This window comes from Saprolegnia diclina (genome assembly GCF_000281045.1).
Source record: "Saprolegnia diclina VS20 unplaced genomic scaffold supercont1.14, whole genome shotgun sequence".
NCBI lineage: Eukaryota > Oomycota > Saprolegniomycetes > Saprolegniales > Saprolegniaceae > Saprolegnia > Saprolegnia diclina.
Window position 1 is genome coordinate 172,518 of NW_008246081.1, and position 16,546 is coordinate 189,063.

At 62.3% G+C, this 16,546-nt stretch overlaps 5 protein-coding genes across 5 annotated transcripts; 3 read left to right on the forward strand and 2 right to left on the reverse strand.

Moving 5' to 3' along the window:
- The first annotated feature begins 4 nt into the window (after positions 1-4).
- Positions 5-5,536, forward strand: SDRG_05328 (hypothetical protein). The gene is made up of 3 exons (XM_008611041.1): positions 5-4,677; positions 4,728-4,883; positions 4,937-5,536. The coding sequence occupies exons 1-3, from the start codon at positions 49-51 to the stop codon at positions 5,468-5,470; spliced, it is 5,319 nt and encodes a 1,772-aa protein (XP_008609263.1). The 5' UTR covers positions 5-48; the 3' UTR covers positions 5,471-5,536.
- Positions 5,537-6,144: 608 nt separating this feature from the next.
- Positions 6,145-7,346, forward strand: SDRG_05329 (TKL protein kinase). The gene has a single exon (XM_008611042.1). The coding sequence runs from the start codon at positions 6,168-6,170 to the stop codon at positions 7,293-7,295; it is 1,128 nt and encodes a 375-aa protein (XP_008609264.1). The 5' UTR covers positions 6,145-6,167; the 3' UTR covers positions 7,296-7,346.
- Positions 7,347-7,983: 637 nt separating this feature from the next.
- Positions 7,984-11,733, reverse strand: SDRG_05330 (hypothetical protein; the record flags this gene model as incomplete). The annotated part of the gene is made up of 16 exons (XM_008611043.1): positions 11,550-11,733; positions 11,418-11,501; positions 11,311-11,365; positions 11,215-11,264; positions 11,113-11,171; positions 10,778-11,064; positions 10,584-10,727; positions 10,362-10,539; positions 10,067-10,314; positions 9,700-10,024; positions 9,483-9,585; positions 9,340-9,440; positions 9,235-9,295; positions 9,026-9,188; positions 8,068-8,979; positions 7,984-8,022 (listed from the first exon to the last, which is right to left on the reverse strand). Exons 1-16 carry the CDS (start codon positions 11,669-11,671, stop codon positions 7,984-7,986), a joined length of 2,931 nt encoding a protein of 976 aa, XP_008609265.1. The 5' UTR covers positions 11,672-11,733.
- A 212-nt stretch (positions 11,734-11,945) lies between these two features.
- Positions 11,946-15,787, forward strand: SDRG_05331 (hypothetical protein; the record flags this gene model as incomplete). The annotated part of the gene is made up of 8 exons (XM_008611044.1): positions 11,946-12,244; positions 12,288-12,340; positions 12,387-12,607; positions 12,659-12,712; positions 12,754-13,668; positions 13,726-14,028; positions 14,082-14,467; positions 14,524-15,787. The coding sequence occupies 8 exons, from the start codon at positions 11,946-11,948 to the stop codon at positions 15,785-15,787; spliced, it is 3,495 nt and encodes a 1,164-aa protein (XP_008609266.1).
- A 39-nt stretch (positions 15,788-15,826) lies between these two features.
- Positions 15,827-16,525, reverse strand: SDRG_05332 (hypothetical protein; the record flags this gene model as incomplete). The annotated part of the gene is made up of 4 exons (XM_008611045.1): positions 15,827-15,850; positions 15,907-16,015; positions 16,063-16,159; positions 16,204-16,525. 4 exons carry the CDS (start codon positions 16,523-16,525, stop codon positions 15,827-15,829), a joined length of 552 nt encoding a protein of 183 aa, XP_008609267.1.
- Positions 16,526-16,546: the final 21 nt, after the last annotated feature.

Below are 16,546 nucleotides of genomic sequence, written 5' to 3' on the forward strand. Positions count from 1 at the left end.
AGGCGCTGTGTATAAATTACAAAGCACCTCTTTGTACGCCGACCGCGCATGCTCTGCGGGATCATCGGCCACTGCTTCGCCCATGACCTGCCGTCGCCCACGGCCGACGTCAAGCGCGCGCTGCGGCCCGGCCTTGGGACGAGCCTCTCGCACTTCGACCTCGCCGGCGACGACGCCAGCGGCCTCACCTCAGTCTCGGACGAGAAGGTGATCGTCGAGGTGCGTGTCGACACGCGGGGCGGGCCCATGGACTTTGGCGTCGTGTTTCGCCGGTCGCCATTGAGCGTGCATGCAGCGTACGCGTGCCAAGTCGACTCGGTGAACCCCAAGTCGAGCGCCAAGGAGGCCGGTGTCCAGCCCGGCGCTATCTTGACCGACGTCGCGCTTCAGTCGATGAAGACTGTCCCATACGACGAGGTGCTGCAAATTCTCTTGCAGCGGTCCAACCTCCAAGCGCCAGGCTCATCGCTCCAGCTCGTGTTCGCCCAACGCGCCAAGACGATCCACCTGGACCGTAACGTCGACCACCTTACGCAGTTTCCGCAGCCGACTGGCCTCGCGCTGCCCGGTACGAACGAGTTTGTCATGGACAAGAGCGAAGGCTCAGTGAGCGCCGCGTCCATCTCGGCCACGCCGCATGCCACCGACGCGTTCACCGGCGACGCGCTCGACGACACGAGCCACGCCGTGTCTATGACGCGCTTTTGGATGTCGGACCAGCACGTCAAGGCGTGCTATGCGTGCGACCTGCCGTTCTCGTTCTGCCGCCGGAAACACCACTGCCGGTCCTGCGGTCAGATCTTTTGCTACCAGTGCTGTACGCGCCTCTCGGCGTCGTTCAAGCCGCCCCACGACGCCGCGCAGTACCTCCGCAAGCAGCTCGTGTGCCACCCGTGTCACCGGCACTTGCGCGACGGCGCCGATGCCGTCGTTCCAAGCGTGCGGCCGGCCTTGCCGCCGCCGACGAAACCGCCGACCGCCAAGCGCCCGTCGTCGACCAACGTAGGTAAGGTATCGACGTCGCCGACAACAGCGCCGCTCGCGGTGGCCTCTCGTGCGCTCGACAGCAGCGGCCGCACCCACGACTCGACGGCGGCCAACTCGCTCGTCGACGACGCGACCGCGAGTTTGGAGCGAAGCAAGGTGGATCTGCACCTCTTCTCAATGTTTCCGCGCGTCCAACTGGTGCCAATGGCGGTGCCGGCGCCGATCGTCACCAACGTCAGCAACGAGTCGGAGTTTGTCGTGCCGTTGCGCCGCCGCGCCGAGAGCGAGCCGAGTCTCTCTGCGATCGTGCGCAAGTCCCAACCGTCGTACCTTGCTGCCTCCAGCAACCACGCGGCGGGCCAGCGCCCGCGCTCCAACAGTCGCGACGACCTTTACACGTACCGCCAACCGACCAACGTCGTCCGCAGCACGCGGTCGGCGACCGAGCTCATGGTCGAGGCGCTCATGCTGTCGTCGGGCGACCGCTCGCTGCCGTCGACGTCGTTGGCGCCGCCCGTGACGACGACGCCGGCGCTCCTGCTGCACACGAGCTCGTCGGCGTCGCTGCTCTCGCTGACGCCCAGCATCCACCTCGGGCACGCGTGCCAACTCGACGCCGACGTGCCCGGGCTCTTGGACGCGGTCGCAGCGACCAAGGCGGCGATGAAGTCGGACGCCGACCAGTGGCTGCACGAGCGCATTCTCCAGCTCTGGGAAGCGTCGCCGGTCCTCACGCAGCTCCCGTACCTCGAGCAGAGTCAGTTCGTCGACCGCATTTTCGAGTTTGCGACACGCGCCGCGGTCACGATCGACGTCGGCGACTCGCTCGACATTTTGCATTACCTTCGCGTCAAATGCTTTCCGGGCGGCCACGTCAGCGACAGCTTCTTCGTGCACGGCGTGCTCTGCCACAAGGCGGTCGCGCGCAAGTCGATGCGACAGTGGATCGAGTCGCCGCGGCTGCTGCTCGTCGCGTCGTCGCTCGACTACCAGCGCGAGAAGGAGAAGCTCTCGAGTCTCGAAAGCGTTGCGGGCCAAGAGACCGAGTACATGCGCATCGCGGTCGAGAAGATTCGGACGCTGCGCCCGGACATTGTGCTCTTTCAAGGCCACGTGCACCGGGTCGCCGAAGAGCTCTTGGCGAGCAGCGGCATCGTCATTGTCAAGAACCTCAAGCGCGCGGACCTCGAGCGGCTCTCGCGCGTCACGGGCGCCGCGCTCTTGACGTCGTACGACCATGTCGACAAGCTCTTTGGCGCGACCGTTCTCGGAACGTGCGACCGGTTCCGCGTCTGGAGCAGCGAAGTGCCCAAGATGCACGTCGACGACGTCAGTGCGCTGCCGAGCCACCTCGCGACGACGCACGTGACGACGGCGCTCCGGGGCGCCAAGCATTTGGCGCCCATCGCTCGCAAGCGCACCAAGAAGCAGTGCATTGTGTTTGAAGGCGGCGCGTACGCCAAGGGCTGCACGATCGCGCTCCGGGGCGCCGCGGAAAACGTGCTCAAAGAGGTCCGCTTGATTCTGCGCAACGTGGTGCGCACCGCGTACCACGTCCGCCTCCAGACTATGGTGCTCGCAACGTCCGGGCTCGTGCCGCCGGTTGACGTCACGGCCGACTTTCGTCACGAGTGGTTCCACGCGTCGAGCTCGATGTACTTGGCGCTCAACGACCACTCACTCTCAATGCGCGCGGCGCTCAAGGAGTCGCAGATGCGCTGTCGCCACTGCAAGCGGCTCTCGGGGCGCCGCACGAACGGCATTGCGACCGGCATGGACAACCTCGTGTCGCGCCGCCGACGGAGCTCGGACTCGGGCCGTTTGGTCAAGAAGCAAGTGCTCATTAGCGCGTGCCGGTGCCCGAGCGACGTGCACGGCGCGAACCGAGACACGCTGCTGCTCTCGGCGTGCTGGAGCCGCCTCGACGACCAGAGCCCGTCGCCGTCCGAGTTGGTCGAAATCGCGTTCTACACAGATGCCGACTGCACGCTAGGGCAGTTTCTGCACCGGTACTGCTTCGAGTCGGCGTCGGCGCCGTTCAAGACGGCGTTCCGGACGCAGCGGCTCTCGTTTTCGCACGATCTGGGGCGCGTCCTCATCACCGTGTCGCCGACCAACACGAAGGGCAAGGCGCGGGGCCCGGGCCAAGAGCTGCTCGAAATGTTCAACTTTGCGACGCGCGTTGTGCAGAGTCCGACGCCGCTCATGTGGGTGGCCACCGAGGCGTCGCCGTCGCCCATCTACACGGCCGTGCCGCCCGAGATGCTTCACTACTCGTTTGGCAAGTATGTGGAAGACCTGCTGTATCTGCAGCCATTGGCGCATGACCCGCGCTTCTTCCCGCACCTCCCGCACGCCCGGGACCCGAGTTTGCTGCGGTACTTTGCGTGCGCGGACGTGATTGTGTGCATCGCGGTCGAGCCGATCCACCCGGTGCTCCATGTGGCGATGCGGCCGGGGCTCTACGATGTCGACGACCAGCGCAGCAGCATCGACGCGGCCGACATTGAGGAGCTCGTGCTCGTCGCCAACAGCGTTCTCGACGTGACGCTCACCAAGGTGCAGGCGACGCTCGACGACCTCGTCGCGATTGGCGAGAAGAAGCACTTGGACTCGCATGCGTGGCCGCTGGAGCGGCTGCAGGAGATTGAGAACATGGGCCAGATTGCGCGCCACTGGCACATTATGTACACGACGCAGGTGCGCCGGCAGCCGCCCGCCGACGTCTTTGCCAAGCACGCGCTCTTCCGCAAGGCGTACGAGCGCGCGGCGCGCTTCTGCGTCGAGTTGCGTCAGGCGTCGAACAAAGTGACGTTCAAGCAAACCGAAGTCGTCGACGACCCGCCGCCGATGACGCTGCCGATGCAGTGGTTTGACATTCTCTCGGCGCAAATGCAGCAAGAGCAGCCGCCGGCGTCGGCCTTTGGCATTCCGCTGCCGTCCCCGCACGCGTTTGCGAGTTTGCACAAGTCGCCGCCAATGGACATTCACCGCCCACCGATCGACTCGGCGGCCAGTCAGCGCGATTTCGTGTCGCGCCTCACAGCAACGGAGAGCATGACCGCCAACAGTGTCAGCAACATTTACTCGACCTACGGCGGGGCGGTGGCGTTCCCGGACGAGTCCATGGTGGACATTGAAGGCAGCCACGACGGGTCGACGCTCTCGTCGCAGTCGCTCAATCGGACCCAAGTCGTCGGGTCGAACGCGCTCGTCAAGAAGTCGAGTAGCTCGGGCGACCAGTCGCACCTCTTTGTCCTACCAAAGAGCATCCTGAGCTGGCACCCGAGCTTGCCGCGGGGCGTGAACCAAACCGTCGTGCTCGTGAACGCCAGCCAGCCGACGTCGGCGGTCGCGTACTCGCTCTGCTCGAAAGAGTACATCCAGCAGCGCAACGAGTGGTTCGCCAAGCAAGACCCACCGGTGCTGCTCGTCCTCGACTCGAACGTCAGCGGCATGCTCCGCGCTCTGCGTTCGGACAAGCGCTCGAACGTCGACCACCTCTTTGTGGACGAAAATGAGTTTCAGGCCGCGACCAGGTTTAGCTGCAAGTCGTACTACGCGTCGCAGTTCCACGCGCTGCGGCAGCTGCTCTACAAGGACGAGCGCAAGTACATCGAGTCGATGTGCCAGTGCGAGCACTGGAACGCGAGCGGCGGCAAGTCGGGCGCCGGCTTTATGCGCACCAAGGTAGTATTCTTTCAATGTATCAAGTGGACGACGCTCCGAATATTGGATAGGACCAACGCTTCATCTGCAAGGTGATTCCGTCCAATCAGCTCACGATGTTCCTCAACATGGCCTCGAGCTACTTTGAGTACATGGCCACGTCGATCGAAGAGAACCTGCCGAGCATGCTGGGCAAGATTGTCGGCGTCTACCGCATCACGATGACGGTACGCGTGTCGATGACGATGAACGAGCTTTTGCTGATGAGGATGATGCGTAGGAGACGACCGAGACGGCGCTGTGCTTGCTCGTCATGGAGAACCTCGTGTACGGGCGGACAGTGGACCACCTCTTTGACCTCAAGGGCAAGCTCGAAGGTCGGTTCATGGAGCACACGGACCACCAAGTGCTGTGGGACCGCAACTTTGTCAAGATGACGAGAGGCATTCCGCTGCCGCTGCAAGAGTCGGCGATGGGTCTCTTGAAGTCGGCTATTTTCCACGACACGGCGTTCCTTGCGAGCCAGGACGTGACCGACTACTCGCTCCTCGTCGGCTACGACCACGACAAGCAAGAAATCGTCGCTGGCATCATCGACTACATTGCGAAGTACGACTTTCTCAAGCGCCTCGAGCACCACGGGAAGCGGCTGCTCCAGGACGAAGGCGAGATCACGGTCCTCAACCCCAAGCAGTACACGAAGCGCTTCCGCACTGCGATGGCCAAGTACTTTACGGCCGTGCCGTCGCGCTACACGCTCGCGACGCGCGCCGAGTCGGCCATGGACGACGACACCAAAGCGGCAGCCTCGTAGATGTCGCCTTTGAATATGAGTCTCTTACCAACACAAGCAGCACGAAGCTTTATTCAGTTTCGGAAGATCATTCGAGTCGTGTACGCGGCTAGGTGCAATCGGCAACGATCCGCTGCAAAGTTGATGACGATGTTGATGCCACCGAGTAGCTCAATCCCAAGCGAACTGCACACAGCGACAACCCCACAGGGAGGAGAGACAGGGACAGGATGTGTTGTCGTCATCTGCGTCTGATTGGCTCGTCGTACCCAGATTGCACCTAACGTCCCGACGCAACGAAGCGACTTCGGCCAGCGTCCGCTGCTTGTCAATCACCACGTACCAGTAGCCGCCATGGACGCCAAGACTAAGACTAAGACCAGCAAGAACTCGGTCGAGGCTCATCTGACGTCGTTCAACGATCCGGTTGGCGCTCGAGCCGCGCGGTTGTGGGCGCAAAATTTAAATCCGCGACCACAACCGCACGGCTCCGTCCGCTTGCTCTTGGTTTCAGTATGCCTCCCATATGGTTGGGCCCGTCGTCCTTTTTAGTTGGTCGCGTTTCATTGGCTCAGTCGACAACATCTGCCACTCAAACTCAACGATTGGTCGAGCTGGGAGAGAGTAATTGAGTTACATGTTTATGTCGAGATTTGTATGGGCATACCTCAAGAAAGTCAACTGATGGCCGAAAGCCAGCGTCATTTGGGGATTTGCCATGTCGGACACCACGATCATCGTTGTCATCGTCGTCGTCGTCGTCGTCGCCGCCGTCGCCGCCTACTTCATCGTGCGGTCGTGCCGCAACAAGAAGGACCGGCTGCCGGACCACTACGTCAACCAGACGTCGCTCAACTCGACCGGCCGCACCGGCACGCTCCCGCGCCAGAACACGAGCAACGGCCTCGGCACAGGCCCGCGTGGCGGCGCCGACAAGAGTGGCCGCGGCAACCAAGCCCCGGCGCCGGTCGCGGACCCGACCGACAACCTCTTCCCGGAGCTCAAGCAGTACCGCATCGACCACAACGAAGTGCTCTTGACGCGTGCTATCTCGCGCGGTGCGTTCGGCGTCGTGTGGCTCGGCCACTACCACGGCCAGCCCGTGGCCATCAAGCGCATGATCGAGGGCGACGAAGAAGCCGTGCTCTTCTCCAAGGAGATTCAGACCATGGGCCGCCTTAGCCACCCGAAGATCGTCGAGTTCATTGGGTCGACGTGGACGTCGGGCTACGACCTCTCGGCGATCACCGAGTTTATGGACGGCGGTGACGTCCGCACGCTCTTGGAGAACACCAAGATCAACCTTACGTGGAAGAAGCAGAAGATCGGCATCGCCATCGACACAGCCGAAGCCCTCGCGTACCTCCACAGCCTCACGCCCAAGCTCATCCACCGCGATCTCAAGTCCAAGAACGTCTTGCTCACGTCCAACATGGTTGCCAAGCTCTCCGACTTTGGCTTGAGCCGCAACCGCAGCTACGAAGAGACGTTGACGGCCGGTGTCGGCACGGTGCGCTGGACGGCGCCCGAAGTCATGCTTGGCGACATTTACTCGGAGATGGCGGACGTCTACTCGTTCGGCGTCGTCCTCTCGGAGCTCGACACGCGTGAGATCCCGTTCGAGGACCAGAAGAGCTCCAAGGCCGGCGGTGCCCCCGACATGTCGATCGTCGTCAAGGTCGCGCGTGGCGAGCTGCGCCCGACGTTCTCGCCGACGTGCCCGCCGAGCATCCTCCAGGTCGCCAAGGCCTGCCTGCAGTTCGACCCGGCCCTCCGCCCGTCGAGCGCACGCCTCGTCGAGATGCTCCACCAAGCCAAGCTCGAATTGCTCCACACCGAAGAGTAACTTTTTTCGGAGCTGTTAATATTGTAGCGATGACTTATTTTTTGTATGCCATTCGCCGCACTGGATGTCAAATTCGAACGTGACGTGGCAGCGCGAGGGGCCAGAACGAGGTTGCAACGCACGATGGCACGCGATGTGCAGGAGATCGAGCACATACACACTGCTGCGTCGAGGTTGGTAACGACGCGAAGAGGATCCGCGTCGCCCATCGCCCTCACGTAGCAATAGGATCTGAGCGATCTCTTCGGCTTACTGCCCTCCAGATCTTCCTACCAGCAGCACCGGTAGGTAGTTCAGCTCTCGGTAGTAAACGTATACTAGAACCTCGGGTAGCGATCGCGATAGCTAACAGCGATGAGGCGCATCGCAGTGTACTTCCATGAGGAGTTCCGAGAAGCTCCACCGAGAGAGCTCATCGAGAGCTGGCCGCACGTCAACAGCCTAGGCTCTGGGGTACGAGGCATAATCAACAGGACGCACGAACCAACATCGGTGCCATTTGCCTCCAGCTCACTTTGGCTCCACGCACCTGAACTGCACGAGGCTATATTCCTCCTCTGCAGCTCAGCGGACCCTCTCTTGCGCAAATAGGAGACATCCACAGATTTGCCGCACGACACGACGCGGGCGGACGGCATGCGGTCGAGACACAGTGTTTTGGTCAGAGCTCATACATAATTTGATTACTCTAGGACAGCGATTGAAAGTGCGACGTCATCGTCGATTGCTACGCACAAGCGTCAGATCCGCCATCCGATCAGGCATCCAGTACCTTGGCATTGGCGCGTGCACTCGACGTCTGACCTCGCCGCTGGAGCCACTTGTTCTTAGTGACAGGGCTCTTCGTCGCCTTCTCGTCTTCCTCTTCCTTCTCCCGCGCCTCGACAAACTTGGCAAACTGCTTGGTCTTGGGACTCGCCTTCGCTGGACTCGAACCCACGCGCTTGGCGGGCGATGCGGAATAGAATGAGGTTTCAGAAATCGACGTTGACGCTGGGCGCTTGCTGCCCGCCGGTGGCAGCCGCCGCAAGTTCACGCCTAATGAGCGAGGTGCACGGCCAGGGCCGAGCGACTCGAGCACACTCTTCTTGGGGATCGACCAGTCGTCGTCGTTGGGGTCGATCGTTTCGGGATCGGGCTCCAGATGCACTTTGAATGGTTTCTTGGCGGGCCGCGCGTCACACTCGTCCGAGACGCGCTTGGTGCTTGTCTTGACCGGCGGGGAATCGTCAATGTTTGCGAAGGCTGGCTTGTGCTCGGGTTTCTTCATCGGCGGTCGTGGCAGCTGACGTGGCGGGCACGGGCTGCTGTTTTGGGACGATTGGATACGGTTGCTTGATAGCCCAGAAGCGATGAGGTCATCCATCGTGAAGAGGACTTCTTCAGTCTTCTTGGTCTTGGCCGGCGTCATCGGGAGCTCGCTCTTGAAAAAATCCTCGGCCATTGCGTCCAGCTTCTTTGCGGCCTTCTTGGCGGGCGTCAACGGCTTGGAAAACTCGGAGAACGTCTTATTTGGAGGCACGACAGCGACGTCCTTGTCCTTGCGCTCTGTCTTGGGTCCGAGGGGCTTGAAGAACTTGCTGATGTTGGCTGTCTCGGGCGCGCGGTTCTTCTTTTGCTTCTCGCGCTTGGCTTCCTTTGCAGGCTTCTCGCCATAGACGGCCGCATACGAGTCCTTGATGACCTATGCATGGTTGAAGCCACGAGTCGCTGCAGTCTTCTCGCCGTACGTTCTTCATTGCCGCCTTGAGGATCGTGCTGGCGTTCTGCGCTGTCCGGTGCTTCCCGGGGAACATCGTAAACGTGTAGACCTTGCGCCACATGCCCTCGGGACGCTCGATCGCGTTGCCGTCCGCGTCCTGCACGCGCTTGATCATCGAGTCCTGCGTCAGACTACGCGCATGTAGTTGCACACGTCGCGCCGATGTCGAGAACGTACATGTCGTTGCTCACAATGCTGATCGGGTACTCGTGCTTGGTGTCGCTGCGGATGCGCACGACTAGCACCATGCCATGAACTCCTCCTTCTAGGCATGCTGCGTACCGATCGACTCGCGCCGACCGCGCGGGTCGCCGGCGACGAAGGCCGCGCAGTGGTACGCGATGAGCTCGCCGACGCGGAGCTCCTCCATCGCGAGCGAGTGGCTGCGGTCGTCGTCCTCGTCGCTGGAGATGCTCATGTATTACGAAGCACTTAGCAGGGATGCGTCCAGGCGGAGGAGCGTCGTCGCGGTCGAGACGCCGGTCGAGAGCGCGGCCAATTTCGACGACCCGAAATCCAAAATGAGCCCTTCAACGCTTATCGGCCAATCACAGGCGGTGTCCACCTCTGCCGGCACATCTGATTGGCTATAATTCGTTTTCCCGCTATTGCCAAGTGGTGGTAGCATCCCGTCAAGCGCACTGCGCAGTCGCGCCCTCAAGGCCGATGGCATGACGCCGGCAGGGTTCATGCGGGCCACGAGCGCCCGGAGGCTATGGATGTACGCCTTGAGCACCCGCTGTAGCTGCCGCACCTCGACGCCAGCGCTGCGGTCCATGCCACGCGACGATATCCCATCGACGCGTCGCTCCAGGTGCTCGGCGAGCTCGAGCTCCATGAGGCCGCCGCCGCCGTACACGATCGTCGTCGTCGTCGTCGTGTGCTCGGCGAGCTCGAGCTCCATGAGGCCGCCGCCGCCGTACACGATCGGCGCGTGCAGGAGTTTGGTGAGTATATCCATCGCAGCCTAAAAGCTATGATGATCTTGGAGGAAGGACGCAGGCCTTACGTGGATTGCGTGCGTGAGTTCGTCGTAAGCGTGGGTATCTGGGCACGCCAAGCCAAAGGTCACGACGGCCCGCGCCCGCGACAGGATCGACGGCCCGTCAGCTGTGTTAGGAAGCGCATGGTCGTTTGTGGAGAGCACAAGGTGGGCGCCGTCGACGCGGACGCGCGCGAGGTGCCCGAGGTCCTTCTTGGTCACATGTGCGTGCCAGTCGCCGAGCAGCGCCGCGCCTGAGAGTGCTTGCACGGCGCCTACGCGCAAGCTGCGTCCCTTGCGTCCATCACACAGTGCGTCCTACCTATGTGCTTGATCGAGAGCCGCTCGACGCTCGCGATGCGATGCTTGGCGAGGAGGTGCATGAGCGGCAGCGGAATCTTCCTCTGCGACAGCACCATCGTGACGCGTAAGGACGCCAAGTGCGTCGCCAAGCGCTGCCACGTCATCCGATCGGCCTCAATTGTGAGCGCATCCATGACCTATCGTTCGCCCTGCGTACAGCTCGGCAGTGACGAGAACGTACGTCGACATCGTCCGCCACAAGCTGCACGTGCAACGGGTCGTCGGGCGCATGCAGCGAGATGCTGTAGAGCGCAACGACGACGTCGACAAGCGGCGGATATGGCCACGGCGCTGGCACGTCCAGAAACAGCGTGTTCAAATGCACCTACGCCGTCCGGAGGACGCATGATGCAGGATGCAGGCGAAGCAATGTACGCAGGATGCGATCGGGTCGAGGGCGTCGAGGCGAACAAAGCGCAGAAGCCGCGCTTCGTGCGGCTCGTCCAGCGCGTCTTGTAACACGTGCACGAATGCCTCCAGCACGAGGCCAACGTGGTGCTGAAGCGCGCTCCCGAGCGCTGCGACCGCCGTCTTGGGGCGCAAGACGCCGGTGATCACGGCTGCAATCGCGTCGACGTTGCTCCACGCGACCTCGCGACGGCTGTGGCACTGCGCCGGGTCGCGTAAGAAGCGCTGCGACCACTGCAGCGCCAGCGTGTAGCCTACCATTAGCTGTATGACAGTGGGAAGAGAAGGAGCGAAAGCTTTGCCTTGGATGATTTGGGATCGGGAAATGTCCTGGAGCGAGGTGAGCGCCTCCCGCAGCAAGCTACGGAGACGACTGAGTATAGACGCCACGACGCCATGGATACGTGGACGAGAAGAGCGCTGCGAAGAGCCCGTGGTCCTTGAATTGCTTCATCTACAGCACGCTGCAACGCGGCAAGACACGTGAAGATGCAGCGTACGTGGCTCTGGAGAAGCTGGCAATACAAGGTCGCGACGGGCGATGACGTGGCCACACTACAACCAAGAACTTCTTGAGCAAGATGGCCTTTCCACTGCACGCGTCAACTTGGAGCGCTCAAAGATACGCGCCGCTGTGGACGTGATTGTGATGGCGTCGCCGCAGCGCTCGTTGGCTCGGAGCATGATGCAGCTAGGTTAGCATGATGGGCGTGCGGTCAATGGCGTCCGGCACGCTTACCGCCCGCGGGGGCCGTAGCATGCACCACACAGCTCGTCGATCGTCCGAACCAGCTGCTCTATCGCGCGCGTCGTTGCTTCATGGTCGAGGACCTCTGCATCGAAAGCCACGAGCCGTGCCATGCTCCTCACCGTCGGAAGATCCGCCAGTTGAGTGTGATCCAGGTCGAGTCCGTGAAATAGTGTGAATTGGATGATGCACGTGGCTACACAGCGTGGCGAGTTCGTGCAGCGAGGTACCTTGAGCACGCACATGCTAGTACGAGCGTTGTAAGCTTTCGTAGAGCGGCGAGCGACGCGCTTGGCCTGGCGGTCGACTATTCAATAACACTATTTCCGTTCGCAGGCCTTGCGCAGCGTCGATTGGCTCGTTCAGTCGTTCAAGGCCGCATCCACGATGGGCGACGCTCGGGACCGCGACCAGCTCCTCGACGCACTGGCCGAGGCCACCGCCTTCTTCGCGTCCGAAGGACGGGCGCGCATGGCTTTGCGGCGGCCATCCCCAGAGCGCAGCCGCGTTCTGCAGTGGCTCCTCGCCCTCCGCGCGACCGAGCGCGCGGCCGTGTTCACGGTCGTCGACGCTGCCTTTGTCCGCCTCGTGATCGAAATGAAGGCGGCCGCCAAGTCCAAGCTTAAGGCGCGCGTTGACCAGTTCCACGTGCTTCGCCCACTCAAGGCCAAGGAGGCTTCCCGCGCGTAGGCTCATGCGACTGCCACTGTCAGCTCATGGCCCGCGTAGTACGTTTAGCCGGCGCCCATTGTTGCGTACGCGCGACGGCGACGACCTCACATGTACAATGCTCTTGCCTATCTTGACGAGCGGCTCATGCGCTTGTAGTGCCCTACTCGGCGCCGTACGACGAGGCGGCCACCGAGCTCGTGGCGAGCTTGCGCATCTTCAACGGCACCAAGTCCTGCGACACGATCTCGCCGTCGACAACGGTCGTGGAGGACGTCGATCGATTCGTGCGCCTCATGGACGTGCTCATGAAGGGTCATTTCTTGGCCAAAGAGCCGTCCGAGGCGACGCTCAAGACGCTGCCGTGGGCCGAGCAGCCGGTGCCGATACCCGTCCATCCTCTCAAAGTGCTGACCGGTAGTTGTCTCTAGTGGCTTGCCGACCTCGGGTACTACTCGTTGGCGACGTACGTGGCGCACCAAATGGTACGTTCACATGCATTGACCATTCGCTGATGGGGCTGTAGGAGCTTCAGATGTGGCGTCATTTCAAGGCCCAGTCGGTGCCGTCGATCGGGCTCTACGCCAAGCGGCATCTCGTTGCGCAGTGGGTCGCCACCGACGCTAGCACACAGGCAACCGTGCTTCTCGGTGTGCAGCAGGAGACGCAAACGTTCTTACTCGACTTTGGCGGGCGCTCGTGGCCAGCGCTGCGGGCGTCGCTGAGTCTCGTGACTGAGATCATGCAGCCAGCACCGTCACCCGTCGCCACGCCCGAAGCCATCTTCAGCTGCGGACTCGCCGAGGCCGGCGCTCGACCGCAGTTTGCACTCATCAAGATGCTCTGGGCCGAGCACTTGCAGACTGCGTGCACTGGGCTCCTCGAAGCGTCGTTAGTGCCTGCGTTACTGGCACCAACCTCAGCACCAACAAGCAATAGTCTCTCGGCCAAGCAGCGGAAACGCAAGGAACACAAGCGCCAGGCCAAAGAGAAGAAGCGGGAGAAGGAACTGCACGCGTTGAGCCTGGGTCTTGTCCATGCCGAGATGCGCCGGCAGTTCAAGCAGGCCCAGCGCGACAAGGCCGTTGTCAAGCTCGTGCTCGACGACTTGGTTGAGCGCGTCGTTGCGCTCGCTCCCATACCGCCAAAGCCAAAGCGAACGAAGAAGAAGAAGAAAAAGATGGTCGCGATACCCCCAGTGCTGCACAGTGGCGACGAGCGCATGCCGGGCTTTCTGCTTTTGAATCTGGACCAAGAGCCCGTGACGCCGCCCCGGCGCCGGCGCGTCTCGGTCGACACGAACCCGGGCTTTGACACACCTCTGGACATTTCGACCTTTTTGACGCCGCAAAAGCCGAGCATGCGCTACCAACACTACTTTATCGAAGACGAAGACGAGTCGAATGACTTTGGAGACGCGTTCGCAGCGCCGTTCTCGCTGGTACCACGTTGCCTCTTGCGATACTCCAACAGCTAACAACACGTTTGCTTCTTGTAGCCGTCGCCGACGCCCGATGCGACCTTTTACTTTCCGGGCCCGACCGACGACCCGGCGTGCGAGTGGTACCTTCCGTCGTCCGTGCTCTCGCAGTCCTCTGGCAGCCGCGAAGAGTGGAGTGCGTTCGGGTGGCGGCCGGACGACGATACATATCCGAAAGACCGCACCGTGTGGCGCGCCGACGTACCTGCCCCAAAGTGCCACGTCGACGCCAGCACGTCCCCAACGACGACGACGACGGTGCCCGACGAGCAGGCAACGCGCGTGGAGGCGCTGCAGCGGCAGTGCGACGAGTACGCGAGCGTACGCAAGGCGACAACTTGTCTGTAAAATGCTTGACGTTCTGTGCCAAATAGAGCGTGGCCACGCTGACGACCGAGATGGCGGCGCTGCAAACCACGGTGGCCGAGCTGCAGTCGACCTTGTTTCGCGTCCAGGCCGAGCTCACGCAGTGGAAGCAAGAACAGTCGACTGCTCTACCGCCGCCCATCGTCACGACACCCGAGCCGGCGCCGGTGCTGACGCCCTTTGTGTCGGTGCCGCTCTCGCTCCTCCCGCCCCGCAGCAAGCTGCACTGGGACATTTGCGAATTTGTATCGCAACTGCAAGCTGAGACACAGCACCGCCTCGCCGCCCACACGGCCGTGAGTCGCTTCTGCGTCTCGGCCGTCCAAGCGCTCTGGCCCCGCGCGCAGGTGCGGCCGTACGGGTCCTTTGTCACGGGCCTCTCGCTGCCGTCCAGGTACGACTTACGAGCGTGTACCAAATGCGCTATCTCCACGATAACCATGTATGTAGCGATCTCGACTTGGTCATTTGCTTGCCGAAAGTCCGGCGCGACGAGCCGGCCGAGGCCCCCGGCGTCCTCGAAGGTCGCAACGCGATCAAGGAGACATGGCAGCAGCACCTTGCGCGCAAGCTGCGCACCGAGCCGTGGGTCGTGCCCGAGTCGGTCAAGACGATCCCGAACGCGTCAATCCCGATCATTACGCTGCTGACGACGTCGCCGTACAACGTCCGACTCGACATTTCGTTTGAAGGGCCGGGGCACAACGGGCTATCGACCAACGACCTCGTACACTCGTTCGTGCACGAGCTGCCCGCGCTGACGCCGCTCATGGTCGTGCTCAAGACGTTCATCATTGAGCGCGGACTGGGCGTCGCGTACACGGGCGGCCTCTCGTCCTACGCGCTGCTGCTGCTCGTCACGCGCTTCCTGCAAGAATTTGCCGGCGGCAACGGCTTTGACGCGACTGTCGCGACGCAGTGCAACCAGTCGGTCTCGTCGCAGAGCGCGTCGGACTTTGGCACGATGCTGTTGGGCTTTATGGACTTCTACGGCAACAAGCTGGACCCGCGCGCGACCGGCATCAGCGTCGCGACGCGGTCGTTCTTGAGCCGCGAACACCACCAGTATGGCCCGGTCGCGGCCGGCTGGCACGCGGTTCAGATGGATCAATTTGAGAATCTCAACTTGTCGTCGCCCGGGTCGCGCCGCCAGCACCTTCACCACCGCGACAACTGGGCGACGTACGACTACGATCCACACAAGTTTGATCCCGTGTACATTGAAGACCCGCTTCGACCTGCCAACAACGTCGGCCGCAACTGCTTTCGCATCATGCAGATCCGCCGCGCGCTCTCGACTGCGTTTGTGACGCTGACCGAGCCGACGCCGCTGCCGTCGTCGCCGTACGTTGGCGGCGTCGCACTGCACCCGACCAACCTCCTCCGCAGCATTCTCTCGTGCACGCATGAGCCCAAGTGGAAGGGCTTCACGTACCCCGTGGTTCTCGAGGCCACAGCGCTGGCGTCGCCCGTGCGCCACACGCCGCGCGAACGCACGGTGACGTCGGCCTCCAAGAGCAAGGACAAGCACAAGCCCAAGCGCCGCCACAGCGCGTGCGTCAACGACCTCCTCACCAAGCCCGTGCTGGACGACGGCGCGGTCGCGTACTCGTCGCTGTCGCCGTCGCGGTCGCTGAGCTTTGCCGACGTCGTGATTGGCAAGTCGACCGAGACGCCGCCCGGCGCGACCCGTGACGACGACGACGAGGGCTAGATGCACACATGGACGACACGAGATGGTCTATTAGCCTGGTTATGCCCGGCAGTAGATAAACCCCTGGATCCAGCAAACCATACAGAATATGAGATCCTCATTCGTAGGTCGACGCCTACCTCTTTTTCGCGCTTGCGCTTGATCTGCTCGAGCTTCATGAGCGTCTGGAGGATCTCTTTGCACTGGATGACCGTCACCTGCGTCGCCTTGACGAGGTCGCCGATGGCCCTAGCGTGGTCAACGTTGTGCAGCGGACAGCCATGGAGGGCACGTACATGCCCCGAAGCGAGTCGGCGAGGACAAAGAGGATGCGCTCGACCTTGTTCATCTCGGACGGCGTCTGGTACTTCTTCGGAATCTTGGACCGCACGCCTAGGGTCATGATGGCAAGGCGGATGGATGGAGGTACGTAGTACCTTTGGGCCAGTTCCAGGTGCGGGATGGCGGCGGCTTGGGCGCAGACTTTGCCGCTTTCTTTGGCCTCGGCGCGTCCGTCGGCGTCGTGGGGCTGGCGCTCATGACGGGCGCGAGGACCGGAATCTTGGACGGCGGCGGCGCCTTCTTCTTGGGCGGCTCGATGCAGGACTGCTGCAGCGAGATGCCCGTCATGAGGCCGCCGAAGCGGCTGTTGAAGGTCACGATGTGGTTGTTGACGGCCGCGAGCTTCTTGACGTTGGCGTCCAGCGCCCGCATCGCGTTGCGGATCCGCCGCATCTCCCGCTCGATCTCGGGCTGCATGTTCGCCAAGTCCGTTTATCC